The 16552-nt window shown below is 43.6% G+C and overlaps 1 protein-coding gene across 1 annotated transcript in view; it reads left to right on the top strand.

Annotated features, from left to right (window-relative positions):
- Nucleotides 1-16552, top strand: part of cox10 (cytochrome c oxidase assembly factor heme A:farnesyltransferase COX10) — a 67532-nt gene that overhangs the window by 45999 nt on the left and 4981 nt on the right. The window contains exon 5 of the mRNA XM_014179837.2: nt 13676-13746. Within this exon, the coding sequence (XP_014035312.1) occupies nt 13676-13746 (71 nt within the window). The remainder of the gene's footprint in view (nt 1-13675; nt 13747-16552) is intronic.

The following is a 16552-nucleotide window of genomic DNA, read 5'->3' as shown; positions in this document are numbered from 1 at the left end:
CTGTAGCCTATGTAGCTGTTTGCTGCGGTTATCAGTAGCCTAGTTGATCGTCCCCTTTTCTTCCCATACAGTTTAGATGTAGGCTGCTGCAACATATCTGTCAAGAGTTTTTGCATGTCGGGAGTGGTGTGTTATCAAGTTTGCTAAATAATACCGGAGGACCGTTTAGCGGCGCCCACTTTGCTGGATGACGTGCTTTGTGCCCGGCCTGCGCAACCTGTGATTACTGTGAATCTGATTGGTAAAGACACCGAACCGAATGTGCAGAACCTGCAGCACTCTGAAATAAAGGACAGATAGGCTTACATATTGTAGTGCGCGAGATGACAAGTCTCAAGTCATACTGCTCACGTCCAAGTTAAGTCACGAGTCATAGATGCTCAAGTTGAAGTCAAGTGGAAAGTGTTTTTTCTCTTTGCCTAGTCAAGTCTCATTCTGCAAAATGTGCAACTCGAGTCCAAGTCACGTGACTAGAGTCCACATCTCTGACCAATAGAGACCATGGCTGCATTCCAAACACTTAGGGCGTGTCTTTTATCTCCTCAGCCCTCAAATTAAGTGGACACGACTGATGACGTCTGACGAGTATACACTTGCAGGGCAAGGGGAGAGGGAGGAAGGAATGATTTTTAAATGGAACGCCCTTACCCGGAAAGTTGTCACTCGTACATTGCGTGATGATTGTGTTTTCAGCCACCGGTAGCTTGTGGGTGCTTTATATGCGCTACAGTCAATTATGAGTGCATGTCTACTTATAACTAAATTATTAATATGCCTACTGTATGATAGCTAGTAAATTAATTGGCTAACTAACATTAGCCTACCTAGCTACTTCTGAAGAAGGAAAGTGTTTCAAAAGCTAATCGATCAAAAACATAATTACTTTTACGAGACGTGTTTGTGCATTAGTAGCACAATTTCAAACTTATTTACATTTGTTCTTACTTACACTTGCATGTTGAGGTTTTACATTTTGCCTGACTTATCTTAGCGGATGTACAATCATCGCGAATTGAATTATGGGGCGTTTCAGGCCCCGACGTGAACATGATTGTACACTCGCAAACTCCATTAAAAACAAAGGCTGAGGGGCTTACGTTGCAAACTTCCCTTGCTTGGCTAATCATTTGGACAGACGACAAATATGGCTGAGGGTTTAGGGCCGAGGGCTGTCTACTTTGAGTTTGAAACGCAGCACATAACATTGAAACCATTAGAACTGCTGTTGCCATGTGGTTTGCTTGTTCACCAAGAATGGTATAACTAATTGTAAAAAAAAATTTTGAAGGGGATAAATCATACACAGAGGACCGTTTCTTGGACACATTAAGCCTAAGAGAATGACAAACTAAATTGCTTTCATGGAGGGCTGGATGGAATTGTGAGGATGACCATACAATCTATTTTCATCATGAGCAAAAGGTATTGGTTTTCTACCCAAAGTTGCAAAGAATATTATGTGATCCATTTTTAATGAACACAAGAAACTGCAATATAGTGGGCAACACATGGTACTTGCACACTAATTTATGGTAAATATTGCAAGCGACGTATTACTTTAATGGCTAATTTCTCTGAATAGGGAGAAAAGAAAACATCACCCTGTTCACAGGGAATACATTAAAAAGATGAAGAAACAATACTCCAAGCAGCAGCTCCATAGTACTTGTCAACATGGAGAACTGACACTATATACTGGTTGCTGGGGTGGGATTAGCGTGGGGGTCCATGGGTGGCTTTTGATAATTTTGGGGGATTCCTTGTGTCTTATTGTTAGTAAGAATGAAGGTCCAAATCGGATGTTAGGTACTATATTTATTGTAGATTATATGAATCCTATAAATTAAAATGGCCAATTTGGGTGCAATCAATTGGCTTAATTTATCAGAAATCAAATAATTTTTGTTGAACTGTATTCAGGAATGCTAATCTTATTTTTTTAAGTACAAAAATGAATTTGAAACAATCTGAGACGGTGGGTGTCGAAATGCTCTTGTACTTTTTGAGGTGGAATGACTTGTTCATTATGATATCAGTTTTACATTTATGGCACTGGTGATGTGATAGGTTGTGAATTAGGCCAGTAGGACGGAGTCTCTCCCTCTGAGCATTCTGTTTTACAGGAAGAGACTAGGAGAACAGGAAGTGATTAAGTTGTCAGGTGGTCATGTTTTTGTGCCAATCAGATTTAAAGAGCTGATTTGATACTCCATTACTTTAAACAGATTTGAACTGCTCCGGCCCTCTTTGACTGCACCTACACAAACGCGTGTGTTCGCACACACAGTAGAATGGAATGGCATAATTGTTTAAAGCCGTGGACCCATGTTTGTAGCATATGGGACTGTGTGGTTGTAGGGAAGTAATGACAAGGGGCTGAGAGGAGAGGGCTGGTAGTGATGTGATCCAGATGAGCCAACTTAAAAGGCAGAGAGGAGGAAGGCTAATAGAGGGGGGACACTGTGAAATGACGACACACACTGTCAGCACACAGTGGGCTCACTGAGTAGCTAGAATTTGACACCCACATCAAACCAGGGCTCCATGGAGGACTAGCACACAGTCAAACCAGTCGGCTCATTCAGAAATGAATTGAGAATACCTCATCTATTTCAATTCTAGAATTTGAATTTAAGTAGTAAGCAGGATACAGAATTGCAATTAGTTTTAATGAAAGGAAATATAGTTGCATTCACTGAAATTCAAATGCCTCTTCTAATCTATATTAGGTGTAGTCAGTTTTGGTCATGTAGTGTACAGTTGAAGTCGGAAGTTTACATACACCGTAGCCAAATACACTGCTCCAAAAAAATAAAGGGAACACTTAAACAACACAATGTAACTCCAAGTCAATCACACTTCTGTGAAATCAAACTGTCCACTTAGGAAGCAACACTGATTGACAATAAATTTCACATGCTGTTGTGCAAATGGAATAGACAACAGGTGGAAATTATAGGCAATTAGCAAGACACCTGCAATAAAGGAGTGGTTCTGCAGGTGGTGACCACAGACCACTTCTCAGTTCCTATGCTTCCTGGCTGATGTTTTGGTCACTTTTGAATGCTGGCGGAGCTTTCACTCTAGTGGTAGCATGAGACGGAGTCTACAACCCACACAAGTGGCTCAGGTAGTGCAGCTCATCCAGGATGGCACATCAATGCGAGCTGTGGCAAGAAGGTTTGCTGTGTCTGTCAGCGTAGTGTCCTGAGCATGGAGGCGCTACCAGGAGACAGGCCAGTACATCAGGAGATGTGGAGGAGGCCGTAGGAGGGCAACAACCCAGCAGCAGGACCGCTACCTCCGTCTTTGTGCAAGGAGGAGCAGGAGGAGCACTGCCAGAGCCCTGCAAAATGACCTCCAGCAGGCCACAAATGTGCATGTGTCTGCTTAAACTGTCAGAAACAGACTCCATGAGGGTGGTATGAGGGCCCGACGTCCACAGGTGGGGGTTGTGCTTACAGCCCAACACCGTGCAGGACGTTTGGCATTTGCCAGAGAACACCAAGATTGGCAAATTCGCCACTGGCGCCCTGTGCTCTTCACAGATGAAAGCAGGTTCACACTGAGCACGTGGCAGAGTCTGGAGACGCCGTGGAGAAAGTTCTGCTCCCTGCAACATCCTCCAGCATGACCGGTTTGGCGGTGGGTCAGTCATGGTGTGCCGCACAGCCCTCCTTGTGGTCGCCAGAGGTAGCCTGACTGCCATTAGGTACCGAGATGAGATCCTCAGACCCCTTGTGAGACCATATGCTGGTGCGGTTGGCCCTGGGTTCCTCCTAATGCAAGACAATGCTAGACCTCATGTGGCTGGAGTGTGTCAGCAGTTCCTGCAAGAGGAAGGCATTGATTCTATGGACTGGCCCGCCCGTTCCCCAGACCTGAATCCAATTGAGCACATCTGGGACATCATGTCTCGCTCCATTCACCAACGCCACATTGCACCACAGACTGTCCAGGAGTTGGCGGATGCTTTAGTCCAGGTCTGGGAGGAGATCCCTCATCAGGAGCATGCCCAGGCGTTGTAGGGAGGTCATACAGGCACGTGGAGGCCACACACACTACTGAGCCTCATTTTGACTTGTTTTAAGGACATTACATCAAAGTTGGATCAGCCTGTAGTGTGGTTTTCCACTTTAATTTTGAGTGTGACTCCAAATCCAGACCTCCATGGGTTGATAAATTGGATTTCCATTGATTCTTTTTGTGATTTTGTTGTCAGCACATTCAACTATGTAAAGAAAAAAGTATTTAATAAGATTATTTATTTCATTCAGATCTAGGATGTGTTATTTTAGTGTTCCCTTAATTTTTTTGAGCAGTGTACATTTAAAATCAGTTTTTCACAATTCCTGACATTTAAACCTAGTAAAAGTTCTCTGTCTTAGGTCAGTTAGGATTACCACTTTATTTTAAGAATGTGAAAATAGTAGAGATTTATTTTAGCTTTTATTTCATTCATCACATTCCCACTGGATCAGAAGTTTACATACATTCAATCAGTATTTGGTAGCATTGCCTTTAAATTGTTTAACTTGGATCAAACGTTTCAGGTAGCCTTCCACAAGCTTCCCACAATAAGTTGGGTGAATTTTGGCCCATTCCTCCTGACAGAGCTGATGTAACTGAGTCAGGTTTGTAGGCCTCCTCACTCGCACACGCTTTTTCAGTTCTTCCCACAAATTTTCAATAGGATTGAGGTCAGGGCTTTGTGATAGCCAGTCCAATACCTTGACGTTGTTGTCCTTAAGCCATTTTGCCACAACTTTGGAAGTATGCTTGGGGTCATTGTTCATTTGGAAGAGCTATTTGCAACCAAGCTTTAACTTCCTGACTGATGTCTTACGATGTTGCTTCAATATATCCACATAATTTTCCTTGCTCATGATGCCATCTATTTTGTGAAGTGCACCAGTCCCTCCTGCAGTAAAGCACCCCCACAACACGATGCTGCTACCCTCGTGCTTCACGGTTGGGATGGTGTTCTTCGGCTTGCAAGCCTCCCCCTTTCTCCTCCAAACATAACGATGGTCATTATGGCCAAACAGTTCTATTTTTGTTCCATCAGACCAGAGGACATTTCTCCAAAAAGTAATATCTTTCTTCCCATGTGCAATTGCAAACCGTAGTCTGGCTTTTTTTATGGCGGTTTTGGAGCAGTGGCTTCTTCGTTGCTGAGTGGCCTTTCAGGTTATGACGCTATAGGACTCGTTTTACTGTGGATATAAATACTTTTGGCCATGTTTCCTCCAGCATCTTCACAAGATCCGTTGCTGCTGTTCTGGGATTGATTTGCACTTTTTGCACCAAAGTACGTTCATCTCTAGGAGACAGAACGCGTTTCCTTCCTGAGCGGTATGACGGCTGCGTGGTCCCATGGTGTTTATACTTGCGTACTATTGTTTGTACAGATAAACGTGGTACCTTCAGGCGTTTGGAAATTGCTCCCAAGGATGAACCAGACTTGTGGAGGTCTACCATATTTTCTTTTTTTTAGGTCTTCGCTGATTTTCTTTAGATTTTTCCATGATATCAAGGCACTGAGTTTGAAGGTAGGCCTTGAAATATATCCACAGGTACACCTCCAATTGACTCAAATTATGTCAATTAGCCTATCAGAAGCTTCTAAAGCCATGACATCATTTTCTGGAATTTTCCAAGCAGTTTAACTTCTATGGGCTAGGTGGGACGTTTGCATCCCACCCTAGTCAACAGCCAGTGGAATCGCGTGGCGCGAAATACAAATACCTCAAATGCTATAACTTCAATTTCTCAAACATATGACTATTTTACACCATTTTAAAGACAGGACTCTCGTTAACCCCTGTGCGGCCTCGACATCCAGCGAAAAATCCTATCGCCATTAGCATAACAAAATGTAATAATCTTTTTTTTTCAATATTTTTTTCAAATTATATCGTTTTATAGATACACCTCTCCTGAATCGAACCACGTTGTCCGATTTTCAAAAAGGCTTTACAGCAAAAGCAAAACATTAGATTATGTTAGAGGAGTATATCGTAAAAGTAGCCACATAGCCATTTTCCGACCAACCACATGCATCACAAATAACCAAAAAACAGCTAAATGCAGCACTAACCTTTTACAAACTTCATCAGATGACACACCTAGGACATCATGTTACACAATACATGCATTCTTTTGTTCGATAAAGTTTATATTTATATATAAAAACAACATTTTACATCGGTGCGTAACGTTGACTAACTATTTTCCCTCAAATGCATCCGATGAAACAGCGCTACAATTTACTAAATTACTATTCCAAAACATTTTTAAAATGTAATATTGTCATTCTAAGATTTATAGATGAATATCTCTTGAAAGCACCTGTAATGCCAGATTTAAAAATAACTTTACTGGGTAATCACACTTTGCGATAAAAGGGGATGCGATACTCAGAACAATAGGCTAGCAATACAGGTCAGCGCCATCTTGGAACAATCGCATATCAAATCTAGTCTTGTATACTATTGTTAATAATCCCTTACCTTTGATTATCTTCATCCTTAGGCACTTCCAGGAATCCCAGGTCCACAACAAATGTATTTTCGTTCGAGAAAGTTCATCCTTTATGTTCCATTAGCTTGTTGTTGTTAGCGCGTTCTGAAGGCTGCACCAAAAGTTCCGACGTGCGCGGGGCTACTCTTTCAACAAAATGCATTTTTTTCTTATTTAGGTTCGTTCAAACATGTCAAACGTTTTATAACAAATCTTTAGGGCCTTTTTCAACCATAGCTCCAATAAGATTCGAGGGGGACGATTGCATTGTGTTTCAAAACGTTTCGAAAGGGGAGGGTAGCTAGGGGTGCCGGCGTCATAATGGTGATGGCCCTCTCTGTGTGACCACGTTCCACAGCGTGTCATTCTGTCAGTTTTCACAGTAGGAGACTCAAATCACTTTGTAAAGACTGGGGACATCTAGTGGAAGCAATAGGAAGTGCTCAATGAACCATAGCTCACGGTGTGATTAATAGGCAACGTGATGAAGTTGAGTCCGCAATTCAGAATTCCACTTCCTGTTTCGATCTGTCTCGGGTTTTGACTGCCATATGAGTTCTGTTATACTCAGACACCATTCAAACAGTTTTAGAAACTTTAGGGTGTTTTCTATCCACAAGCATTAATTATATGCATATCCTAGCTTCTGAGTTTGAGTAGTAGGCCGTTTAAAATGGTCACAAATTTTTTTCTAAATGCGCTGTGGCGCCCCCTATCCTAGGCGACCGTCAAGAGGTTAATCTAACCACATTGTCCGATTTCAAAAGGGCTTTACAGCGAAAGCAAAACATTAGATTATGTCAGAGTACCCTGCCAAAAAAAAATCACACCGCCATTTTCAAAGCAAGCATATATGTCACAAAAACCAAAACCACAGCTAAATGCAGCACTATCCTTTGATCTTCATCAGATGACACTCCTAGGACATTATGTTATACAATACATGCATGTTTTGTTCAATCAAGTTCATATTTATATCAAAAGCCAGCTTTTTACATTAGCATGTGATGTTCAGAACTAGCATACCCACGAAAACCTCAGGTGAATTTACTAAATTACTCATGATAAACGTTGAAAAAAGACATAATTATTTAAACAATTATAGATACAGAACTCCTTTATGCAATCGCGGTGTCAGATTTTAAAATAGCTTTTCGGCGAAAGCACATTTTGCAATATTCTGAGTACATAGCTCGGCAATCACGGCTAGCTATTTTGACAACCACCAAGTTTGGGGCTCACTAAACTCAGAATGACTATTAGAAAAATTGGATTACCTTTGCTGTTCTTCATCAGAATGCACTCCCAGGACTTCTACTTCAACAACAAATGTTGTTTTGCTTCCAAATAATTCATAGTTATATTCAAATAGCTCCGTATTGTTTGTGCATTCAGGTCACTATCCGAAGGGTGACGCGCGAGCGCATTTCGTGACAAAACATTTCAAAATATTCCATTACCGTACTTAGCATGTCAAACCGCGCATCTGTCTCACTGTCCCCAGGCTGACCACTTACAAATTCTGCTGCTGTTCTTTGCCCAGAGAGTCAGCAGACACCCCATTCCACTTTCTGGCGGATTTAGAGAGCCAATGGAAGCCTTAGAAAATGTCACGTTACAGCACAGATGCTGTATTTTTGATAGAGATGCAACAGAAGGACAACAAATTGTCAGACAGGGCACTTCCTGTATGGAATCTTCTCAGGTTTTGGCCTGCCATATGAGTTCTGTTATACTCAGACACCATTCAAACAGTTTTAGACACTTTAGAGTGTTTTCTATCCAAATCTACTAATTATATGCATATTCTCGTTTCTGGGCAAGAGTAGTAACCAGTTTAAATCGGGTACGTTTTTTATCCTGCCGTGCAAATACTGCCCCCTAGCCCCAACAGGTTAAAGGCACAGTCAACATAGTGTATGTAAACTTCTGACCCACTGGAATTGTGATTGTGAAATAATCTCTGTAAAAAATTGCCGGATAAATTACTTGTCTACTTGTACAAAGTAGATGTCCTAACCGACTTGCCAAAACTATGATTTGTTAACAAGAAATTTGTGGAGTGTTTGAAAATCGAGTTTTAATGACTCCAACCTTAGTGTATGTAAACTTCTGACTTCAACTGTATATTTGTATAGACACCTGCTCGTCGAACGTCTAATTCCAAAATCAGTTTTTCCCCCCTCATTTGCTGTTATTACAGCCTACATTCTTCTGGCAAGGCTTTCCACTAGATGTTGGAACATTGCTGCTGGGACTTGCTTCCATTCAGCCATGAGCATTAGTGAGGTTGGGCACTGATGATGGGGGGAGATGAGGCCGGGCTCGCAGTCGGCGTTCCAATTCATCCCTAAGGGGTATGATGGGGTTGAGGTCAGGGCTCTGTGCAGGCCAGTCAAGTTCTTCCACACCGATCTCGACAAACCATTTCTGTATGGACGTCGCTTTGTGCACGGGTGCATTGTCATGCTGAAACAGGAAAGGGCATTCCCCAAACTGTTATCACAAAGTTGGAAGCACAGAATCATCTAGAATGTCATTGTATGCTGTAGTGTTAAGATTTCTCTTCACTGGAACTAAGGGGTCTAGCCCTAGCCATGGAAAAACAGGCCCAGACCATTATTCCTCCTCCACCAAACGTTAGTTGGCACTGCATTGGGGCAGGTAGCGTTCTCCTGCTATGCGCCAAACCCAGATTCGTCCATCAGACTGCCAGATGGTGAAAGCATGATTCATCATTCCAGACAACCCCTTTCCACTGTTCCAGAGTCCAATGGAGGCGAGCTTTACACCACTCCAGCTGAAGCTTGGCATTGCGTATGATGATCTTAGGCTTGTGTGCAGCTGCTCAGCCATGGAAACCCTTTTCATGAAGCTCCCGACTGACTTGTTCTTGAGCTGACGTTGCTTCCAGAGGCAGTTTGGGACACTGTAGTGAGTGTTGCAACCGGGGACAGGCGATTTTTACACCATACACGCTTCAGCACTCTGTTCCCGTTTTGTCAGCTTGTGTGGCCTACCAGTTCGCGGCTGAACGGTTGTTGCTCCTAGACGTTTCCACTTCACAGTAACAGCACTTACAGTTGCCCGGGGCAGCTCTAGCAGGGTAGAAATTTGACAAACTGACTTGATGGAAAGGTGGCATCCTATGATGGTGCCATGTTGAAAGTCACTGACCTCTTCAGTAAGGCCAGTCTACTGCCAATGTTTGTCTATGGAGATTGCATGGCTGTGTGCTCGATTTTATACACCTGTTTGCAACATGTGTTTGAAATATATATTTTAATATTTACTGTATCTACATAATACATCAAACATGTCGCTATATATAAACTCTATATATGAACTCTATATATGAACTCTATATATAAACGCTGTATATAAAAAAAGAAACATCCTCTCACTGTCAACTGTTTGTTTTCAGCAAACTTAACATGTGTAAATATTTGTATGAACATAATATTCAATAACTGAGACATACACTGAACAAGTTCAGTTTGTCTAACGTGACTAACAGAAATGGAATGACGTGTCCCTGAACAAAGGGGGGGGGGTCAAAATCAAAAGTAACAGTAAGTTTCTGGTGTGACCACCAGCTGCATTAAGTACGGCAGTGCGTCTCCTCCTCATGGACTGCACCAGATTTGCTGTGAGATGTTACCCCGCTCTTCCACCAAGGCAACTGCAAGTTCCCAGACATTTCTGTGGGGGAATGGCCCTAGCCCTCACCCTCCGATCCAACAGGTCCCAGACGTGCTCAATGGGATTGAGATCCGGGCTCTTCGCTGGCCATGGCACAACACTGACATTCCTGTCTTGTAGGAAATCACGCACAGAATGAGCAGTATGGCTGGTGGCATTGCCGTGCTGGCGGGTCATGTCAGGATGAGCCTGCAGGAAGGGTACCACATGAGGGAGGAGGATGTCTTCCCTGTAACGCACAGCGTTGAGATTGCCTGCAATGACAACAAGCTCAGTCCGATGATGCTGTGATACACCCCCCCAGACCACAAAACCTTTTTGCCAGTCCGACTGGTCCAGCCTTGTCCCGTGTGGCTCAGTTGGTAGAGCATGGTGTTTGCGACGCCAGGGTTGTGGGTTCGATTCCCACGGGGGACCAGTACGGGAAAAAATATATGAAATGTATGCATTCACTACTGTAAGTCGCTCTGGATAAGAGCGTCTGCTAAATTACTAAAATGTAATGTAAAAAAATGAATGCAAGCGCATGGCCTGAAGGATAGATCTGCGCCAACTGTTTTTGATTGTTACTTTTCCGAAATATGAAATAAAATAAGCCCCACTAGCTAACATATTTGGCCTAGACAGTAACAGTTTTCATTTTGGCACCTGTCCAGTTTTGGCACATAAGTAGCACAGATTGCTAACTAGCTAAGCTAACTACCTTGCCGGCTAGCTAGCCAGTTAGTGTTAACTAGGTGAGAATGTGATGAGGACAGGGCTGCTTGCTTGGTGATGTGTACTTTTGAGTCTTTACTTATTCTAATATGTTGGCTGTGGCAAGATACTCACCGTCAAATCACCATGCCTACGCTCTCTCACATTGTGACCTAGGGCTGAATGATGTTCAATGAACAGCTCGTAGAGCGCCCTCTTCAGGCTACCATTGAAAATGTCAAATTTACCGTAATTTGTTTAGTCTATTATATAATATTGGCGCTTTATCTTTGGAATAAAGGCCGATACAAGTGTACAAGTGTGTCTGTGAAAGGATCAACTGATTTTTATCGGTCGGGCTCTAAAAGTGATTTATTCTTTGGTAACTGGAAGTCATAGAAACTCATGTTCTATGACTGAGTGGAATTTCTTTGAATTGCACTGAATTAAATTCTACTTCCTGTCACTCAAACACAAATTACAATTCTACATCCTGTGGGGTGTGGCCAATTTTGAATTTGAATGAGTTGAATGGGAGTAAATAAAAAAATATGAATTGAGCCCAACCCTGCTCCAAACACTAGGGCTGTATTCTGTGATACACTCCTCTCTTCTGCACTCCTGATATTTTTGAACACAGGCCTGTAGGGAAGGGGGAGCAAAGCAGAGGTACAGTTATGTGGGTGTCAGAGTTTTATGTGCAGGTCAGAATGATGTCGTTATTGGAAACTGAAATGATTGTGATTTTATTTGACCAACGAGCAGTCCTGCATGTGAGCTTTTGGTCTGCCTGAGGGACAGTTCTGCTCTCGCCCTGGCTGCCGCTCCAACTGCAGTACAGAGCTCTCTTCTCCCACTCTCTCGCGGCCCCTGACCCCCTGACGCGTTTCCTGACCCAGGAAATAGAATTAGCACCTCTGCCTGTGTCCTGGGTCCCATAGCCACAGCTGTTCCCAACCCAGGCCAGCCCGTCATCAGCCCCAGCACAGCAGACTTCAGCTCGAGGGAAGGGGAAGACTGACTTTATATGGAGCTTAGCTTATCCCACCACTAACTTTATCCCTTTGGGTGGCTGTGGGCTTATGTTACACAACCTGCCACTGAAACAAAATGAAATGCATCAATTATCAACCCCACTCTCTGTATGGAGCCTAGGACTGACCAGTTGCACACCTGTTTCAAGCATATATCGTAGTCCACAGACACTGAGACGTGATAGTCCAGCGTCCCATTGTGACATAGCTACGCGGCTCTGAGAACACCATCCGCGGGGGCTGAGGACACGAAGTCTGTCCGTGCACCTCACCACAATTCCCAACCAACGCGGGTCCGGTACGCATCTTCTATTTATTTGAATGTGTTAACAGTTGGAGAAATTGCTTGAGCTGCACGGAGAATTCAAAAAGTATGAAAACCAATGGTCCAGTATTCTATAACACTGCTATGCGTGCGCTCCAAGTTTTGTTGAGGGCCTCGTTAGACCTACCTGCTAGACTGGTCAGGAAGTAGTCAGGAACGTTTCAGTCATCTCTGTAGTACTAGTGATTATTTTGAGGAACAATTCAGTGTGCCTTCCCCTTTATAACGCATTTCGTAGGCAGACACAGAACAAGGGTGAATCCTGCAAGTTGCTATGCAACCCCTCGTCTATCCAAAAAGGTTTTCCTTTCCTGAGAAAGCAGCATATCAGGTCAAGATGATCCATTCCTTTAGGTCTCCAGAGGGGACACACCGACAGGCCAAGCTGACAGACTTCCCTGTCACAGTTAATGCAAAGAAGTCCCCCCCCTGCTGTGCAACTAAAGTGGTATGACCCAACTCTCCGAAGGCCTCTAGCGAAATATAAATGTACTCTATATGAAACGAATTACCCACCACGGGGGTTTTTAAATATAGAGGCTTTCCTATGTCAAAAGGGCCGTAAATTAAGGAAGTGTATTATCTGTTTATTTATTTTATTCCAGCCATATTTCAGAAGTAATGGATCTTAATATTCTCTGGTTGTCTGGACTCTGGTCTGAGTGCTCTGTCTGTTTTCATCATTAGGGTGCTGGCTCAGAGATTTATGTACACACACACGTAGGCCTACACACATGTACACACGTACACATACTAGCTGGTTCCTGCATTTAAGCGCCCCATGTGTTTGCGTTTTAGTCACACATAGCTGATCTCTTGGGGCCACTTTGAAGCAGGCTCTCCCAGAGTAGATCATAAAACAGAAAAATACGTTGTTTTTCACATAATCCTCCCCCTATGTACCCTAGACCCCTCCAACCTCCTCCTAACCACATCCCACCTCAGTCCCCATTCTGTGATGTGAAGGGCCGCTGTTCTGCTCAGAGATTTGTCTTGAGCTGCTTCCCTCACTTTCTTTCACTGCAGATGTCTGACGAAGGCCTGCATTGCTGTGTATTTTCCCCTGTATGTTTTCCAACTTTTAGCCTAATTTTGGTCATGAAAAATATCAGAAAAGCTTTTCCCTAAAAGTTTTGTAGCAAAGCCTCTCATGCTCCCATAGAAGATGCTATTGGTTAAGACCCCAACTATGCCAGAGAGATGGTGTTATGAAAGTGCCACTGATCAGGGGTATGTGGTGATGGGTGACATAACCAGGCAGTTTAGGGAATGGTGGGTTGACAGGATGAATGGTTACAAAGAAGAACTTGAAAGGCCTCTGAATATGAGCTGTATGTCCTTCCTTCCTTCCTTGACTCCTCCATTAAACCATACTCTGTTCTTTCTCTCTCCACAGTACTTTGAGGTGCCCTTTGACTCCAACATGAACCGCACAAAGAACCGTCCCCTGGTCAGGGGACAGATAAGGTAAACTAACAATTGTTTTCTCTACCCCAAATGGCACCCTATTCCCTATATAGTGTCCTTCTTTTGGCCAGAGTTCAATGGGCCAGTGTCAAAAGGTAGTGCACTACAAATGGAATAGGGTGCTATTTGGGACATAGCCTCTGTTTTTGTGTGTCTAGTTCTGTTTCTGTCTCACAACAATTTTGCATAAAACGTATATTTTTCACAATCATTCAACCTTTATTTCACACGGATAAAATCCCTTGACTTGAAAACCTTCTCTTTTGAGTGAGACCTTGATGCCATCACCAAATACATTGCCACTTCCCTTATCATGCTGTCTCTATTGAGTAGGTCATCTGATCCAGTGAAGTGTACCAGTGGAGAAACTGGATCCTGCCACTTGGCGTAATAACAGCTCTGTGTTATTGCATGTCTCGTGATAACGAGGGGAGGTAGGGAGCACCGTGGGTACACCTTCAATTAAACAATAGTGCTGCAGAGCACAGCAACACCACCCATATCACAGATCCATTTACACTCTTTTCCCAATTAGTTATGGTGCCAAGCCTGGGACAGGCTACAGGCTGTCTATACAGAGTAGCAGAGTACAGCCAGGAGCCAGGAAGGTTGCTGCCAATATCAGATCAGAAATAGTATGCCTGCAGCACCAACCAGTCCTCCCCTTCCACACCTGCCAGGTGTAACCTGATGCTATTTATTGTCAGGCTGGGAGGGTGGTGTAGGCTACCTGTACCTCCTCTCTCGCTCTAGCCAGCAAAATAAATTCAACTAATTTTTTCTTTGTTGGACATAAGACTGTAAAAACACCAGCAAATCAGCTCCAGTTGATTTTAATTTTGGAAATATGTTTTGAAATATTCCCACTCATAATAGAGATGTGATCGTATACAAATCGAAGCAAGGTTTAAAATTACTATGTTTTAGTCAAATATATATGTTTGGGTCAATGTGCAGTCTAAAATTATTTCTAATTATGTTCTGGCCCCCTGACCATTCACTCAAGGAAAAAAGGGGGGGCTGAATCTAGTTGATGATCTCTGGAACTCCAGGGTAAATGAGAAGACTCCTACCATAACAACTGTGAGATGCTGAAGCGCTGGTGTTGAACCCTGACCTGGCCCCATGTCCTCATGTTCACAGTGGAATCCTCACGGGATGTGTTGTTTAAAGGGACACTCCTCTTGTTGAGTTGGAGATTTAGGATGTAAACTGTTCTCCAAACAGGCCCAGGGTGCTGCCACTGCCTGGCTTTGTCCGTACATCCTGGTGTTGACGTGACTGAGGACTGTGTGTGACACACACACAACCTGTGGCCCGATGTGGACCAGCTGGATGGCTACAGAAGCATCCCAAATGGCACCCCATTTCCTACGTAGGGAATATGACCATAGCCTTCGTAGTGCACTATATAGGGAATGAGGTGCCATTTGTGACGCAGACGACGCTTACAGTCCCTGTCAAGAAAGCCCTCAGCGTCTGTCTCTGTCTGTCTCTGTCTGTCTCTGTCTGTCTCTGTCTGTCTCTGTCTGTCTCTGTCTGTCTCTGTCTGTCTCTGTCTGTCTCTGTCTGTCTGTCGATTGAAAGTGATTTTTAGTCTAGCTTAATCTGGGTCTTCTAGAAGACCGTCCCTAGACAGCTAGATGTATAGCAGAGCATACTGGTGGATGTCTTTTTGATAATCTGTTTGGACAACTTTGCAGAGCTCTCCCTCTAACCTCTTGTTGAAATCTCAATGAGATGAACTCATTCTCTATTGTGGTGTGAGGTTGAAGACATTGAGGTTGCAGCATGTGGCGATTTTGGACCTTAACCAATTCGGTAAGATGGATGAGAGCGAGAGAGAGGACTCGGTTCACCACCGTCTCCTCTAGCACCTCACACGCTTGTGTGGATCTTATTTCAATTCAACACTGAGCCATTCATTCGTGTAGCCCTCTTCATTGATCTAATTGGAGAAGCCATGACACTCTCTTCCAGACCCTTCTTGCCTGCCTGCCACCAACCACCCTCTCATCACGCTGAAGACACCCCTTCAACCCCCCAACTTATGCTCTTGCCCAAGTCCTCATTCTCTCTTCATTCTCTCACTCGAGCTTGAAGAACTTTTAGAGCACGTATCAAACTCATTCCACGGAGGGCCGAGTGTCTGTGGGTTTTCACTCCTCCCTTGTACTTGATTCATGAATTAAGGTCACTAATTAGTAAAGAACTCCCACTCACCTGGTTGTTTTAGGTCTTAGTTGAAAGGAAAACCAAAACCCTCCTAGACTAAGCCCTCCATGAAATGAGTTTAGTACCCCGGTTTTAGACCTGGGTGAAGAACTTGTAAGCCTGGGTGAAGAACTTGTAAGCCTGGGTGAAGAACTTGTAAGCCTGGGTGAAGAATCTGGGTGAAGAACTTGTAAACCTGGGTGAAGAACTTGTAAACCTGGGTGAAGAACCTGGGTGAAGAACTTGTAAACCTGGGTGAAGAACTTGTAAACCTGGGTGAAGAACTTGTAAACCTGGGTGAAGAATCTGGGTGAAGAACTTGTAAACCTGGGTGAAGAACTTGTAAACCTGGGTGAAGAACTTGTAAACCTGGGTGAAGAATCTGGGTGAAGAACTTGTAAACCTGGGTGAAGAACTTGTAAACCTGGGTGAAGAACCTGGGTGAAGAACTTGTAAACCTGGGTGAAGAACCTGGGTGAAGAACTTTTTTGAACTGGGTGAAACACTTGTCTTAGCCCTCAGTTGCGGAAAGTAAATTCCCTCTTATAGCCAGCCAGCCAGCTACATGGGCTTAGTGCTGACTTTACCCCCC

This window comes from Salmo salar, chromosome ssa28 (assembly GCF_905237065.1).
Source record: "Salmo salar chromosome ssa28, Ssal_v3.1, whole genome shotgun sequence".
Lineage (NCBI taxonomy): Eukaryota > Metazoa > Chordata > Actinopteri > Salmoniformes > Salmonidae > Salmo > Salmo salar.
This window is presented reverse-complemented; position numbering and strand designations above follow the sequence as displayed.